The sequence below is a fragment of the Telopea speciosissima genome, chromosome 6 (genome assembly GCF_018873765.1).
Source record: "Telopea speciosissima isolate NSW1024214 ecotype Mountain lineage chromosome 6, Tspe_v1, whole genome shotgun sequence".
Taxonomy (NCBI): Eukaryota; Viridiplantae; Streptophyta; class Magnoliopsida; order Proteales; family Proteaceae; genus Telopea; species Telopea speciosissima.
Genome location: NC_057921.1, coordinates 50,362,795 through 50,379,658, shown reverse-complemented (window position 1 = coordinate 50,379,658; position 16,864 = coordinate 50,362,795). Strand labels below are relative to the sequence as shown.

At 38.6% G+C, this 16,864-nt stretch overlaps 1 protein-coding gene and 1 non-coding gene across 2 annotated transcripts; one reads left to right on the top strand and one right to left on the bottom strand.

Annotated features, from left to right (window-relative positions):
- Window positions 1-4,011: 4,011 nt before the first annotated feature.
- LOC122663769 (protein transport protein Sec61 subunit beta-like) lies at window positions 4,012-13,271 on the bottom strand. Its single transcript, XM_043859411.1, has 2 exons — window positions 13,151-13,271; window positions 4,012-4,417 (listed from the first exon to the last, which is right to left on the bottom strand). Exon 2 carries the CDS (start codon window positions 4,392-4,394, stop codon window positions 4,134-4,136), a length of 261 nt encoding a protein of 86 aa, XP_043715346.1. The 5' UTR covers window positions 4,395-4,417; window positions 13,151-13,271; the 3' UTR covers window positions 4,012-4,133.
- A 285-nt stretch (window positions 13,272-13,556) lies between these two features.
- TRNAL-AAG lies at window positions 13,557-13,637 on the top strand. Its single transcript has one exon. It is a non-coding gene; the product is annotated as a tRNA-Leu (tRNA).
- The last annotated feature ends 3,227 nt before the right edge of the window (window positions 13,638-16,864 follow it).

Here is a 16,864-nt window from a genome sequence, read left to right as displayed (position 1 = left end):
ACTGATATTATAAGTCCAATAACTCCTTGATTTGAGTCTCCTTTAATTGTTTGGTTCTATACCAATGGATTCCTGTATGTTCAAGTTTAAAGTTTGATTGTCCAATGGAAACTTGTTATGTTGTTTATTGATGAAGGACAATACGACAATTTCGTCTGTCAATCCCTGGTAGAGATGTTATTAAAGAATGACCAGATCATTATTCATTCTGAGGATTCTGTATTTGTTGAATTCTTTGTTTCTTATTATTGTGACGATGCATATTGTGAAGTGTTTGATTCTCTTCAGTGCATTAGTAAATTTGGTCGAGACTGGTTAGAAGCATGAAAAGGGATCGTTGATCGTGACAAAAACTTGGGCGCTTTACATCCATTTCACATGCGCCAAATATTCAATCTTCATGGGTTAATTGATGACATTTGTTCTAACTTCTAAGCCAATAGATGCAACACCAGTGATACAACCTCAACCAGCACAACAAATCATGGTAACAGAAGATGAGAAGATTGTGGATCATGTAACAACAGACTCCAGTGAAGTGAAAGCTATTCCATGTCATGAATTCGTACTTCCCCATGATTTTTCAGCCATGGATGCACTTCCAAAGCTTCATATTTTGGATTTTTTTATGACTGCAAGCATGGAACCTATAACCCTTGCTCGTGAGTTTTTAATTCTTCAGTTCTACAAATATCAAGGTCGAGTTTTTCTCAACACCGGAGGAATTGATGCAAAATCACTGCCTTGGTCCAACCCAAACCAATTTGGGTATACAGACGGAGATGAACCGGCTCCAATTTTATTTATAGTTCAGTAGGATATTTTACTTTATGATATATTTTGTAATCGGGTCCATTAGGAGGTTGATCAATTTCATAATTTATTGTTATTGCTGAGTCATGGTAGAGTTAGAGTTAGGATGTTATTTCTAAAGTCCAAGATAGAGTCACGTTCTCTTTTAGTTTTAAAGTTAGCATAGGAGTGTTTTGGTTCCTTTTATTTATACCATGTAATCGTGCAATATTAGAACTCAAATTGAATAGAATAAAATAGTTAAGATTTGAGTAGCCTGTGTGGCTGTGCGAGTGCACTCTTCTCCCTCCCCCCCCCCCCCTCCCCCCCCCAAATTCTCTTCTTAATGAGATTTCTTCTCTCTCCCCTGGAACTCTGATTCTTCTCAAATTTCCCCTCTTCTCCCAACCGGTCCTCCACTAGACATTGAAACCATAGTTGTCAAGGCGTCGCCTTGTTGGTCTCGATTTGCATTTGGACCCCCTCCAACACCTTGGATTGCCTAGACACCATGACAACTATGATCGTAACTCTAAAGATTTCATCCAACATAATACAAGAACCATAAAACGTAAGTTTCAAAATTTAGCCACAGTAAAAGACTCCAAATGTTACGAAAGAAAAGAAGTCCAAAGATCAAGATTCAAGACTACATCAAAAGATCCAAAGTATATCCCATAGGACCCATCCCACAACTCCAGTGCTTAGTAGATATGAACATTGGTGCTGGATTGCATGTTGTTGTTAATTGAGTGCAAAACAAGACAAACAAATAAGGCTCGCCTACATAATTGGGGATATATCACTATAAGTTACCCTGCAACATGTAATCCATCATATCCCATTCCGTTTGCCAACCCTACCAGCAAACCCTAATTTCTGAGCTGCCTTCATAATCTACTAAATCCCTTCCTCAGTTCCCCTATTATGGCTGTAGCCATTGAAAGGCCAATCGCACCCTTTGAACAACGATGAATTTCAGGCTTATTTGTGGGACTGTTAAGAGCAGAGTTTTAACCTTATTTGAGCCTTGGTTGAGTGACTAAAACAGCTGTAAGGAATAGTCTCGAGTCTTGACCATAGTTGGGAATCCTACTGGCTTGATTTTCTATATTAGTGTTAAAAATTGCTTTGACGTGGGATTTGATGATCCAACTTGTAAGCACTTAAAACATACCCAAGCCCTAACATACAACTAGAAAGTACGTCTAACATTTTCCATCAGAATATTTATCAAATTTTCGTCACTTGTCTAAGGAAACCAAGATTGTTTTATTTCACAGGGATATTCTTTTACTGTCTTGAGTATGCAAAGTAAGAACTCATACACCATGCAAATATTCAGAGCATACGAATGAAAGCAAGTTCATAGGCAGCGAAACGGAAACAAAGAAGGGAAGCAGAGGAAAATAGAGAGAGAGGGAGTTTTCGTCCTCCAGCGCCCGTGCTGTAAGCCTAAAAGGTCGTCGGAAGGGAAGGGACGAGGGCGACTTTGTGTCAAGGCCTTCATGTCGAATTTGGGCAGTCGGGCTCTCTACTCTCTTGAAGATGAAGAGTAGAGAGAGGGGTAATATAGCAATTTCGAGCCCTTTTTTATATGCATTAAATACACGAAAACCAAACAGATGTTTTTTATTCTGCGATCCGAAAACTGTGTTAATCTTTTGGGATTGGCATTTGGTTTGTATGATTACCAAAAGAAACTGCCCTACCCTAGGTGCAGAGTTAAATTTCAAGGCTCTTCCAGTAAGGGACATGTTGAACAGGGGTTGGAGATGGGGCTAGGTTGCAGGGGTGGAGGTGGGCCGGTGGATTGGAATGAAGAACAGGGGTGGGACCGGATTGCAAGGGTGGAGGTGTGGTGATGGATTAGGATGAAGAACAGGGGTGGGGATGAGTTGCAGGGGTGGAGGTGGGGCGTACTGAATTAGACATCGTTGGTTATGAATCTTTTGTAGGGCATTGGCAGCAGGAGCTCAATCGATGGTGGCTGAATGCGGATCCAAAGTGACGTCTTTCAGTCGATGGGAGAACAGTGTCATGTCTATGAAGTATATTTAGAGAGAGAGAGAAGCACACATTCCTATAGAAAAAGAAAACAAGCAGAAAGAGGGGTGAGAAAACAAGAAGAGATGGAAATGGTCGCTCTTGTGCAGAAGACGTAGTCTAATGGCTATTGATGACAAGATTCATGGGCTGGGAGATGCTGAGAGCATGGTGTGGGAGAACCGCTCCTCTGTGAGGAATTGGAGCGGGCAGCAAATTGAAGGTGATAACGATTCCACCCACTACGGCTGAGCTTCATCGCAGCATTGTCCCGAGAAAGGGGAAGCGTTCCCCACTTGGAAGACGGTGTGTGGGAGATCCACTCCAAAAGCTTACATTGGAGACGGAGCCATCGACGGCATTTGTGTCCTGAAAGTCCACCATCTCCTCTGGCCTTCTTCAGCATGGTGCCATGGTTAGGCCACTCGATTAATCCTGCAGTCCTTCCATGCTGTCAAGACTCAAGGGCGGTCGGTTGAATTTTTATCCGCTGCTGTAACTGGAGCGCTGTTGTGCACATCGTGCGACGCAGCAGCGACCATGTGTGCACAACGGCCCCCACTGTACGCACAGCAGCCCCCACTATGTGCACATGGCCACTGCTGCACCACACGATGCGCACAGCAGCGCTCCAGTTACAACAGAAGGTCCCCGTCGGTTGGAGATGAGGGGCAGACCACAAAAGGTGGGACAAAATTGTCCAATGCATAGATATACAAAGGGGTACCATATTCAAAGACACTGTTTTGGGTAGTTGTTTTGGGTAGTTTTGTAATACCCATCTCTGTATTGAGTAATCTTGTGAAACTAAAAATTGACTGGGTAATCTGGTAAGGACAAAGTTTTCCTCCACCCATAGAGGATGATTCACCCACCATCCTACGGTTCACAAATCCCTCCTAAGGTTTTAGTATGTTCAAAAATACCCTCCCGATACCCATTCCCACCCTCTCCCACCCCTTGGTGAATGATCCCATTCACCATGGGTGGAGAGAAACTCTGTCCATCTGGTAAACTAAAACCCATTTTTGTGAGATCTTGTAATTTTATTACCTTTGACAAAATACAGAACTTTAAGGACAGTATCGCAACAGGGGAAGCCAACAAAGAAAAACACAACTTGCAGGGCTAAGAGAACCAATTCTACACTATCATATTGATGTTTGTAAACTAAAAGTAAAACCATAAAAGATTCAAGCTCCTGCATCAATCATGCCAAAAACAAAATCCATATGAACTGGAATACTTTTTCCTACCTACAACTTGAAAGTAAGCGAACTTTGTATTTGTTACTCTTAAGACCTCCCAGCTTCTCTGGACACAAGGAATAACTTTCCTACGACATGAAGGATGGAAACAAAGGCTATGAATCCGATGCTCATTACAAGCACAACATTTGGTGAAATCCTGAGCCCTGGGGCATCATCTGTGTAGAACTGGAGCATTGTCCCACTTGCCCCTGCTGCTGCACTGGCACCACCGGTAGTCCTCCGCCTTCGCATGCTGGCAGTTGCTGCTGCACTGCCTCTTGGGGGATTCGCACCATTTGCAACCATTTCTATTCAGACCTTGTTTACTGAGGAAATAAAGGAAAGAAAAAAACACGAAGTTAAATGCACTATATTCCAAGCTAACAAATTTATTTTAGATTCAAAAACATACTTTGATTATCTCTGAATGTTAGAAAAGAAAATTCACTACTAATTATAGTTTGAGGCTGTTAAAAGGGGGAGGGGGGGGGGGGGGACAAAAGAAGCTTCAATTACTGAGAATAAAAGGTTGAATCGAGCCCTTTGAGGGTTAAAAACATGATATCATAACTGTGGAATTTGTGTGGCAAGATTATGTAATTCACTATTATTCAATGCCAAGTGAATTGTCACGTGAAAAGGAAAACAGCCATGCAGGGACATTGCAATTAGCCTTGAAAAAAGAACACCAAATACCCATATTTACTTGCATCTCAGTGGTATCCACCTCATCTTAATTTAAATTTCATCAACATCCTTAAGAGTTCAGTTTCCTCGAAATAGTCGGATTAATCAAATTTGGTATTAGAGAACCTGATTTCTAGCGAGATTAACATGACCAAATAATGCACACCCGGGTTGGAATAACCCTTACTGGGTTGCTTATGGGCCCACCCAAATAATAGAAGGCTCAAATAAGAGGGTTGATGGCAAATCCGTAAATAAATCAACGTTTACTAGGAGGGTCGCAATTAAGTAAATAAGTTGAAGCCCATAAAAGGGGTGGCAGAATTGTAAATAAACAGGAGTTTAGAAGAGGTCAGTATCGAAATTTAATGAAACTCAACCAACAATAGAAAGGGAACCAGACGTGGGTGAGTGGATTTGTAATAGAAGGGTAATCTTGGAATCAAAGGTAAAATATGGGTTGAGGATGAATTAACCTAAAGTCTAGGGGTATAATTGGAAACCAAGGAAAATGGATTTAATAGATAAGGAACCGAGAAGCAAAGGGGAAAGGAATGTTGTCTTCTTCAACCTCATGACTCAAACATGAACAGCAGGGGAATTCTGGTTCGAAGAAGAGATCTTACACATAGGAATCCTAATCCTATGGAAATTTCAGGGTAAGCATCTCAACGAATTATCATCTTAGATGCAGCATTTATTAACTCAAAAGATCAAACCAGAACTTGAAACCAAGCTTCTGAAGCATACTTGGCGGTAAAACAGAGATCAAGTTTGATTTAGTTTGGTATTTCTCCACATGGAAAGACTTTGGTTCTGAGATTCCGAGGCTGAAACTGCCTAGGGCAGGTAGTCCTACGCTTAAAGCTGTGGGAAAGAAGGGGTTTGGGGAAATTAACTCACAACCGATGGTAGTGATGTGCACCAGATCAGAGTACTGGAACAGTAACAGAAAATAGAATAAAGAAAGATGAATAAGAGAAGAGGGGGAGGGGGGGAAGGCAGGCTACACAGCCTCCATTGGCTCCACAAACGTAGGAAGTCCAACTCAAAATAATTTAATTCATCCAATCTGCTTCCATCGTTGGATTACATCTCTATTTATAAAACCCAGAAAATAAACTCCTAATTGCTTACTAAACTAAAAAATAAATTCCTAAATCAACTCTACTATTAATTAGCCTATTAAAACTGAAGTATGGAAAGGACTCTAACACTAAGTAGTCTATTTAAAATGAAAGATTACAAGATAAAATCCCAACTAATAAAAAACTCTAAGAAATTAAATATCCTACTGGACCTAAAAACCCATGGACCCGGTTCATCTTCACATGGATACCCCAAATGGGTTTGGGTCGGTCCAAGACAGTGCAACCCCCATCACCAAAGTAAGCTTTTCAAAGGTGCTTGTGCTATTTGATAATAGAAGCTGCATCACCATTTCTTTTTCTTCTTGTCACACCAAAATTTGGATGATTGTCTAAGTCAGATGAAAGTTTTAGAGTGTATAAATCTAAATGGATAAAACAACCAACAAGTGGTTTTGAACTTCTTGTTTACTTGTGTAGAATAGTTCAAATATTGATCTGATGTAAATTGACTGTCTAAAAAGGAGTAGCCATTGGGTAGGTGTACGGGAATCCCTACACCAGCAGCAAAATCGTGGGCTGAAGTTAGGATTTTTAATTTGTTATTCTTTTAGTTAGTCTTTTATTGAATTGTAATTCTAATTGGGATTCCTAGTGCAAGTTTGAATCCTAGTTAGAAGTCCTAGTTAGTATTCCTAGTCCACTTATGAGTCCTAGTTATGTTTTGAGTCATAGTTAGAGTTTATTTTCTTTTCCAGCCATAGGGCTATAAATACTTAAGAGGTCTTGAGAGCCCCCCCTGTCCTGGGATAAGCTGTGAGGATGAGATACCCAGGGTTTTTTTTTTAAGGTGAGATACCCAGGCTGAGATAGCCTTCACTGCCTCTCTCTCTCCATTGATCTGCATTCAATTTTTCAAGTTGCTTAAGTTCTGCTACAGCCAATAGTTTGAAGATTCAGCTCAGTTGTTGGTTTCTGCTACAAAGTTCCAGGATCCCAAAATTAACAAGTTCACAACCCCATCCCCCAAACCCTCTTCTCCTAATCCTCTAAACCCAGCCCTAATATTCCCCCATACCCGTGCTTTATTCCCCATACCCTAAATCTTGTCCAGGCCAATCCACTCATCAAAATCCCATCTTTATAGATTCGATCTTTCCCTCTAACCATAAGGGAAACTCATTCTGGTCCCAGCCCTAGGTGATCACTCTAAACCCTAGATCTTCCCTCATTCCACTTTCCAAAAATCCAGAAATCCAAACCCTAATTCAATATTCATCTTTGTTTACATACTCAACCTCCATAAAACATCTCAAGACCTTTACTGGAAGACTTCCCTTCACCAACTTAACTAACCCTACCATCAAACCCTAGATTCCATCTAACCCTAACCCTAATTTCAGAATCTCACCTATTTTGACCTAGCTGATTCCTCCAACTCTTAGCAGATCCTGGTTATTGGTTCTAGTTGGTATTCTAGCCATCTAGAATTACATTATGATCCGAGTAATCTTATCAGGTTTGAGAAAGATATGCCCCTTAGTATTCTTTATTCAAATTTCCACTCCCTAGGCAGATATCTTTTTTATGTCTGAACATCTTTCTATCCTCTTTCGAGGTACTTAAAACATGAACTTCCAGACAAATCTCAGACAGATGAAAGAGTCTCAACACATGTAACAATCACAATTAAGTAACCGCTTCCTACACTTTTCTTTTTCTTTTCTTTTTGGTACTCCTTCCTACAGGTTTAAACTTCAAATAATAAATCCCATCTTTTAATGGACATGCTCATCCAACAGTGGGCAACTCAATGGATAGGCCCAAGTTAAAGGCTAAACCAAGTCCAACCAAGGGGCTTAGGTTAATGTTAACTCATAACCCGAACTAATTAAAGAATTGAAAAGAACATATTGCTTAAGCTTAAGCCTCAATTAGAATATGCTTGGTCTTATTCCTAGTTAGACTTAAAAAAAGGATAATGGAAGCTAAAACAAATAAATATGAGTGAGAACTGAGAAACAATAATCCAGTGCCATTTTAAATATAAATAAAAAATTTTCACCATAAAAAAATTAAATAAACCATTTAACTAGTTCCATTTGATGAAGACCATCTTAAGATATCAATAATGCACGTAAGTTACAAAAGTTACAGGCGGTTAAACTGAAAACAATAACAATAACAAAAGCAACAGAGAGAAAAGTGAGTGAATTTAATTCTGGGGTTTCAAGAATGAAGTTAGTTTTATTATTGTTTGCCTTGTTCATGCTATGAGCTCATGAGTCATGGCTTCACTTATTTTGCTTGTTCCAATGGAAAACCAATATTGTATTGTCTCTAAATCAGATTTCCTTGAGCCCTGCCCAAAAATGATTTTGTCTTGACCAGGAACCCCTCAATTGAGCATAATTGTTTGTCTATACATAGGACATAGCATAATTAGGAATGAAATTGAGGAACCCATTTATTTAAGGTTTTGGAAAGGTCGTCAATGGATCAACATGATTGGGCATTGATTGAACACAAATCTTTGCTTTTGGTTCAAAATCTCATTCAAAAGCCCTATATATTTCTGGCTGCTGTACTCTTCTATTTCTTAATGAAATTCTCCTTTCTGTTTCTATATACCCCCACCCCCGGGCCGGAAAAAAAAAACAGACCAATCTAGAGAAAAATTAATTAATTTCAGCTCTTTAAATCTTGGGGTTTAGACTTTGGAGAGATCGCCTCTTTACCTTTCCCCTTGGTTTGGATTCATCCACTCTCAAAAGTATCAAAATTGAGGATTATGGCTCCCTACTCCAGGGTCCCAATTAACCTGGCACGTGCCTAAGCCTATAAATCCCTAATGTAGACTAGTTACAAGTGGTAACCAGTCCACAAGAAGATCGCAAACTTCAGGTCCAGCAACAAACTCGAATTTGCAGCAAATTTCAGAACAATAAAATAAAAAACAAAAAATCAAAGAAGGGAAGAAAAAGATAGGGTAGTCTCTCTTAGACTCGGGTTTCTCACCCATGGCCTCTCACCATATGTTGGTCACTCACCATACTCTCTCACAGAGCAAAACACAAAGCTATTTTTCCTTTTTCTCAATCTCATTAACCAAATCGTGTACAAGGCTGTAGCCCCTTACAAAGTTATATAGAAAACTCAAACACTAAAAAGGAAAGGCCTAACCCAATCCTTAAATAATAAGGTAACAAAAACTGACTAGAAAACTAAAATAATGAAAGAAATTGACTCACAGTAGGACCCTAACTAAACTAATGAAGTAAATCCCGTTATCTTACTTTCTACCCATATTTTAGGCCCATTAAAGTGGCCTATTACAAAGAAAACAAATGGAATCAAAGGCCCAATACATATATAATCCATCCCAAGGCTTATTTCCAATCAAATAAGCCCTTTAGGTGACTTATCTGCATCAATCCCAAGCCCCAATTCCATGGATGTAAATTGCAAATATTCGTCACCAGATGAAATCAAATGGTATGCATGTGAAATACAATTGCGTTAACAGAAGCACATGCATTCAAGTAAGACTGCAACAGGAACTTCCAGCAATAATGGAAGATCAAAGAAAGAAAAACTCCGAAAAGAAAATTCATAACTAAGACAAAATCAAACCATAAGATTTAGGTGAAGAAAGCTGCAGTGAGACACCTAAGTCTCCATCAAATTTGTCTAATTCTGAATGTTAAAAGTACAGAAAACAGAGTAATCTTTAAAAAAACTTTTAGCCCAGAAATCCATGAAAGCAAGTGACCTTTTCTTCTTTATTTTTTGGGAAAATATCATCCCCCTCCCCTCTAAGGTTCTTTAATATCAATCCAATACCCAAGTTTTGAAAAATGATAATGCCCTCCCCTACTTTTTAAAGATTATATCAACCGTACCCTAACCGTTAAAAAACACCATTAAGTGATATCCAATTTTTCTAAAACCCCAGATTACCCTTAGTAATTTTATTCCAATTTTACCCTCTTCAACCTAAAACCCCATTTCCTCTTCTTCCTCTCTACGTTTCTTCTTCTTCTTCTGCCAGCACCACCATCATCGCCACCACTGCCGCCACAGATCCTCTTCCACCACCAGCACCACCGCCGCCACCACCACCGTCGAACCCCATTTCCATCTTTTAACCCAGCTCCTCCATCCCTCTCTTGGACTGGATAATACCTTCTCTTTCTCCATACGAAACTGAAACTCAAGCCCTCATTTCCATCTCCAATCTTCTTCCCGCCTTTCTTCTTCTTCTTCTCCAAATACCCTAACCGAACCCATCTCTCTTTTCCTTCGATTAACCAAATTTATCATCACACCGTGACCCACTCCCTTTCCAAAACCCCAAAAAACGATACCCAAAATTCTGAAATCCAAAATTTGCAGGTTTTGGGTGATTTCAGATAGCAGCCAAGATGTTGATCTGATGCCCACCAAACTAAGGTCGAAGGTTACCTAGGAGATGCTCTTTGATGTCCCAAAAGTTGGGGCTGAACAGGTTACAAAATCAGATTTAAGTATCAAATCAAACCATGCTGAAATAAATAGAAAAACAGAGAATCCGCTGGCTTGTTAAAACTGAAATTAAGCTTTGGAGATTTGATTTCTGTTATCTTTTATCATTCAACCATCCACAATCACCCCAACTTCCGCCTTTCACCTTCCACCCTCCACCAACTTCTATTTGGCTTCTCATTTCCATCTCCTTGCCTTATCTCTTACCTACCTTCTTCCTTATTTTCTTTCAACCCAGACCCTTGTACATATCAGTATGTCACTTTAACAGAATTAGGATTTGAACTCAGGATTCAAGGATGAGCTTAAGAATCCCATCGAGTGGAGATAATATATCAAGGGATAAATTCTAAAAATTTCAAGTTAAAGAGATGAATATATTCTAAGATATGTCAATTCTTGATATAGGGATCAGATGTAGAGATTTATCAGCATAGACCAAACCTAATCTCAGACCAGCCTTCAACTACTGTCGAGTAGCCCTTCTAGTTTGATCTCCAAAATAGCAGCAGCAGTTGTCGTTCGCCCATGATTTTGGAGGCTGTCGGCCCTCCTTTTGGCCACCACAAGGGGCGGCGGTGGGTGAATTGAAACCATAATAGGGTTTTTTCCCTGTTTGTCGATTTGGGGAAGACGATGGGGAATATTCTCCGTCTGATTCCCTCAATATAATTTTAAAAAAAAAAAAGGTTTTCTTTAAGTTAAGTAATTGGAATTTGCTAACGTGCACTACTGAGAAGGTGCTAATGTGCGCCAAGGTCGGGTTGGTGGATCCACCCATTAACTCTAATTTAAAAAGGGTAATATTGACTTTTCATATGCTATTTTAACAGAGTTAGCCACTTAGGGAACAGTTGATAGAATCTTTAAAAAGTAGGGGAGGGCATTGTCATTTTTCAAAACTTGGGTATTGAATTGATATTAAGGAAACTTAGAGGGGAGGGGGATGATATTTTCCCTTATTTTTTTTATTTTTTATTTTTTGTTGGGGGGGGGGGGGGTTCATAATAATCTACAGTAAAAATGAAGAACAAAAGCTCGGAGAATATGTAGAACAGTAAAAACTGCACTGATGCTGATGCAGGGCAGGAGCTGAAAACAAGTTTCCATCAGAAGAAAAGGGCAGCAAGCCCCAGCAGAAGCATAGCTTGACAAGGCTATTTTCCAGCCCATTAGTTAGTGTTTAATTTTAGTTAATTTTTAAGTTTTTTGTTGAAGTTTTAAGTCCTTTATTTTTTCCCATCTCCGTGTGGACCCATTAGCTATTTTACTTTTAATAACTACTTTCTGTTTTGATGAGGATTAACTCCCCTGTTCTGTTAAGGTGTAGTTAGTTGGTTTCTTAGTAGCTTGGTCCATAAGCTAGGGTGTAATAGTCAATTTAGGACTTTATTTCAGTCTCTTATAATATAGTTTGTAAGGACACAGGCCAGGTACGATGAAGATTAATAAAGTTGATTTGTTAATGGAGCTGTGCGATTCAGTCTCAGGTGGGAAGCCTTGGTGAGAAGTCGTGGACAGTGAGAAGCTGATCCAGTTTGGGTGGGAAACCTTTTCTATTTATGATTTGTTTTTTATCTATTTCATACAAATTCCAACCAGGTTTTGCTCTATCCCCATCGATTGAGTTTTCTGTCATAGTTTTATTCTTTGTCTTTGTCAGTTTACATTCACAGATCAAGGGTTGTGTTCTGGTCATAAGAAGCCTGATAAATCAATTTGTTTTAGTATTCTTAGTGTGACTTGCAGCTCCCCTGTTCTGACTCCTATAGCAGCCTGGTTTCTTAAGCTACCGCAGGCCGATCTGATAACCATATCAGGCCCATCTTTTGGAGACTTTAAGAACCACCTAGGAGAGAACTCAATCAGGTTTTGGGCCCCATTTGAGGCTTGAAATTTCTGCTACTTAGAAATCACCATATTTCTGACATTTTAGATTTCAGAATTTTTATTTTCAAAATTAATTTCAATTTAACCAGTCAATTACTCTGATAGTCTGGGGATTAGTTTAAACTACTGCAGTTCTTGTGGTTTGAATTGATTTAATTTAAGTTTTACAGTTTCCAGGGTTTCAGATTTCAGAATTCCTTGATTTTCAAATTACTTTGAATCTAACCATTGGATCACTCCCACCTTTTCATGGGTTCTTAATTTTGATATTAATGATTGTTTCCCAGAGTTTGCCTCTCATCTGAGGAAGTTGGGTTTTCTGTTAATTTTTGGGTAGTCTCTCTGTGTTGGGTTATCTTGGGTTCTTATCTGGAAGGTTATTCTTTCAACCCCCCCCCCCCCCCAATTAGACGCACAAGAATACATGAAGATGAAAGGAGTCCATCCGTAATAATCATTACATTTTAAAACCTAAAACAGAGACCGAAATTCTTCAAACTGGCACCAGAGCTCCAATTACCATCTGAAATTTTGGAGAGGAAAAAAAAAACTAGGAATATCCAGGAAACGAAATTCATCCAAACATGCACACCATTCCATCCATCCAAACAAAAAACAATCAGAACCGCAACAAGCACCGGATTCAACGAATTTTCATGGAAATACACATAAAAACTCATCCAGATTTCAAGGAATTTGGTTAACCCACACTAGAATCCAGATCCAGACAGCCCTAATTGACTAAATTCAATAAATCAAGTAATTCATCCACATGAAAGCTAATCTAGGAATTTTCTATATATTAAAATTATAACAAAAACAACATGGGAAATTAATATTATTTTCAAAAAAAAAAACATTTACCTGTTAGACTTGGAACAAAGAGAACTCGTTGGTGGGTTAGGGAGCTGCGATCTCTCCGATATTTCTGTTCTTCGTCTCTTACCTTCTACTTCGTTGCCTTCGCCGTTACAGAATATATAAGGGAACGTAATCACATGAGAGATGAAACTGCGATGTTCTTCTTGCAATCGGATTGGGATCTGTGTTGGGACCCAGTTAGAATTTATTCCAATCCAACTGTAAAAAGCTAATCAAGACTCAAGCATCGTCGCACGTGGAGACGCTTTCGTTGTGTACTTTTCTTTTCCATAAACACACGTTATCGATGCGGCAGTGCCATACTGCCATCCATTGATTTTATGACATATGTTACCTAAGTTACGAACTAAAGTGCCAGGTTTAGATAATTTTATTAATTATTAAAATTATACCAAATGTTGAGATGGCCGAGTTGGTCTAAGGCGCTGGATTAAGGTTTCAGTCCGAAAGGGCGTGGGTTCAAATCCCACTCTCAACATCAAATTTGTTTTTATATTTTAGGCAAGGTGAAAGCCTAGTGATGACACCTAAAAGAGGCTCATGTTTCAACTTTGGCGATATAGCTTAATAATCAGTAACTTTCAAATTTCTTGTCCCCTCCTCCTCCTCCTCCCTTGTAGTGGTTACAAATTTCTTGGGATATAGGTCGGATTTGATATGATTTCTATTTTTATTTTCGATTGATTTCATGAAATATTCAACAAATAAATTTGTGAACAAGTGCCTAGTGCTCTTGGTAGCTTGTGGTGTCTAAAGCCTTTTGCTACCAAGAGGTTCAAAATCCTTCCCTCCCCTTACCTATCGGGAAAAAAAAACTAGCAACTTCCAACCTCCGATTCCAAGTTTCAAGTATTGACTTTCATGGTTCTGAGGCTTAGGATTTCGTGGAGTTTAAGATTTTATGTTTCATGGAATTCTGACTAAAGTAGAGAAAGGGAGAAAGGGAGAAAGGGAGAAAGATGAATAAAGGAGAGTTCTAGTGGATAGTTGGACTTTGGAGTTTAATGTCCAAAATCAAGCCCTTTAGCAGTTTGTCAAGAGAAATCTATCAAATTTTTTAATTTTTTTTTTCTTTGTTACAAGGAAATTCTCATGTGACAATGTTTTGTCAGTATCTAAAATGTTTCAGGATAATCTTGATATATCTTTTTATGATTTGTTTAAGTCTCTACCTGAATTACATTATCCCATCTTGATCTGCGTAGAAATTTCTAATACAGTCCTTGATAGAGTGGGGTGGACCTGCTGCATTCTATTAGATGGACAATTTATTTTGATCGCTACAGATTTTTTGGACATTGATCACTTTTTTGAGCTTTTTTTTACCAAAAAAAAAAATATATATATATTTAATCAATTAATCCTCAAAGTTGGTTAGTACTCATGCCACATTAGAATAAAATAAAAGAAAACTTTCAAAATTGGCCCAACCTAATTTAACTACTTAATTATAGAATAGAAATCAAAACGGTTATTATCCCCTATAAAAAAAAACACCAAGGTATAGCATCGAAATTAGAGGGAAGTACATCTTAATTGTTAGAATAGAAAACAATACAAATATATTAAAAAAAAAAAAAAAAAAAGAGGATGGTTCACCAACCCCTCCTAGGGTTTTAGTATATTCCAGAATACCCTCCTAATACTTATTCCCACCCTCTCCCGCCTTACGGTGAATGATATCTCATTCACAGCTGGTGGAAAGAAACTCAATCATAAAAATAAATAAATAAATAAATAAAAACAAAACAAAACAAAACAAAACAAAAGTGAGAAACATTAATAATATTGAGGGAAAATATCATCCCCTCTCCTCTAAGTTACTTTAATATCAACATGATACTCAAGTTTTGAAAAATGATAATGCTCTTCCTTACTTTTTAAATATTCTATCGACCGTACCTAAGTGACTAACTCTGTTAAAACAGCATGTGAAAAGATGATATTACCCTCGCCTCTAACCGTTCAATGTAAAACCGCTTGTTTAAAAAAAAAACAAAAAAAAAAAACTCCTCCACCTTCTCCGTCGCCGTCACCGCTTGAAGATGTGCTTCTTTAGGTAGTGGCTTGAAGCAGTTTGACGAAATGACCGAAGTAATGTTGGTTCCTCCACTTCAATCCAGTGCTCAGATCTTCTTCCCAGTGCCCAGATCTTCTTACTGGAGCTGATTGAGATCGATGCTCAGAAAACTCAAGGAAACTCCCTGCTCAGATCGGTGCTCAGAAAACACAAGGAAACTCCTTGCGCAAGCAGCAGCTTCTTCTCCTCCTAGCTTTAGATCTTCACCGGCCGGTTCAAGCTTCGGATCTACACCCACTGCTTCAAATTTGCACTCACAACTTCAGATCTGCCTCCTAGATTCATCGCTTCACCGAGCTTCAGATCTACCCACCTAAATAATTCATGAAACAAGTGAGCTTCAGATCTACATCCACCTAAAAAGTCATTAAATAAGTGAGCTACAGATCTACATTCATAAAAAATCATGAAACAAGTACCGAATCAAAGCAACCAAAGGCAAAGGAAAACAGTCTTCACCTCCTCTCTGTCTCACCTCTAATCAGAAAATGGTGGTTGGTTTTTTTTCTCTTAATCGAGAAAAGAAAGAGAATTGAGTAAAGAATTACCCATATCAGACTTTGAACCACCACGAGTTCAGAAAAATTGACATGGGTTGAACCAATTCTTGTGGAAATACAGTGCTGAAAAGAAAGGGAGTTTTTTTTGTTACATCCAATGCTTTTGGCTAAGGTTTAAGGATTCAGAGGACTGATTTTTGGTTTTCACCATGTTTTAAAGTTTTTCTTCGTTTTGTAATTCTTGGTTTTCGATTTTGTGGACATTCCGGCAATATTTCTATTTTCCGATGAGATCTTCAACCCTTCAGCCAAATGACCAATTTTGCCCTTTGATTTGATGAGGTGTTATGATGAATAAATGACGGGTAAAAAAAAAATAAAAAAATCCTGGTTGCAGAGCTCGACGGAAAAGAAGAAGTTCAGATCGAAATTGCAGAGTTCGATGGAGAGGATGAAGTTTAGATCGCGCCTTGTGCAGAGCTCGATGGAGAAGAATGGATCACGGCAGATCGATGTGCAGAGCTTGACGGAGAAGAAGAGGGGCTTCTGTTTCCTTGGGTTTGGGGTTTCGACGATGATAGTAGTACTGGAGGTGGTGGTGGTGCTGGCGGTCGAAGAGGATCGGAGGCGGCAGTGGTGGCGATGATGGTGGTGTTGGCAGAGGAAGAAGAGGACATGGGGAACGGAGGCAAAAGGGAAAGTAGGGGAGGGCAAAATTGAAGTCAAGTTATATTAAGGGTATTTTGGGGTTTTAGAAATTCTATACGTGCTACATCATCAGTTAATGACGTTTTTTAACGATTAGGGTAAAATTGATAGAATCTTGAAAAAATAGGAGAAGGCATTATCATTATTCAAAACTTGGGTAACTTGGGTATTGAATTGATATTATGGATCCTTAGAGGAGAGGGGGATGATATTTTCCCTAATAATAATAAAATAAGTAGAAAAAGATGCGTGCCCCTTCTCTTTTATTTTTCCTATCGTGATTTAAAATTAAAAAAGATTTTTGAGATAATTTTGAAAGTTTATTTTTATTTTATTTTTACATGACATGACTATTAACCAACTTTAAGGATTGACTAAATCTTTTTAAAATAAAAAAGAGTGGATGTAAAACAAATT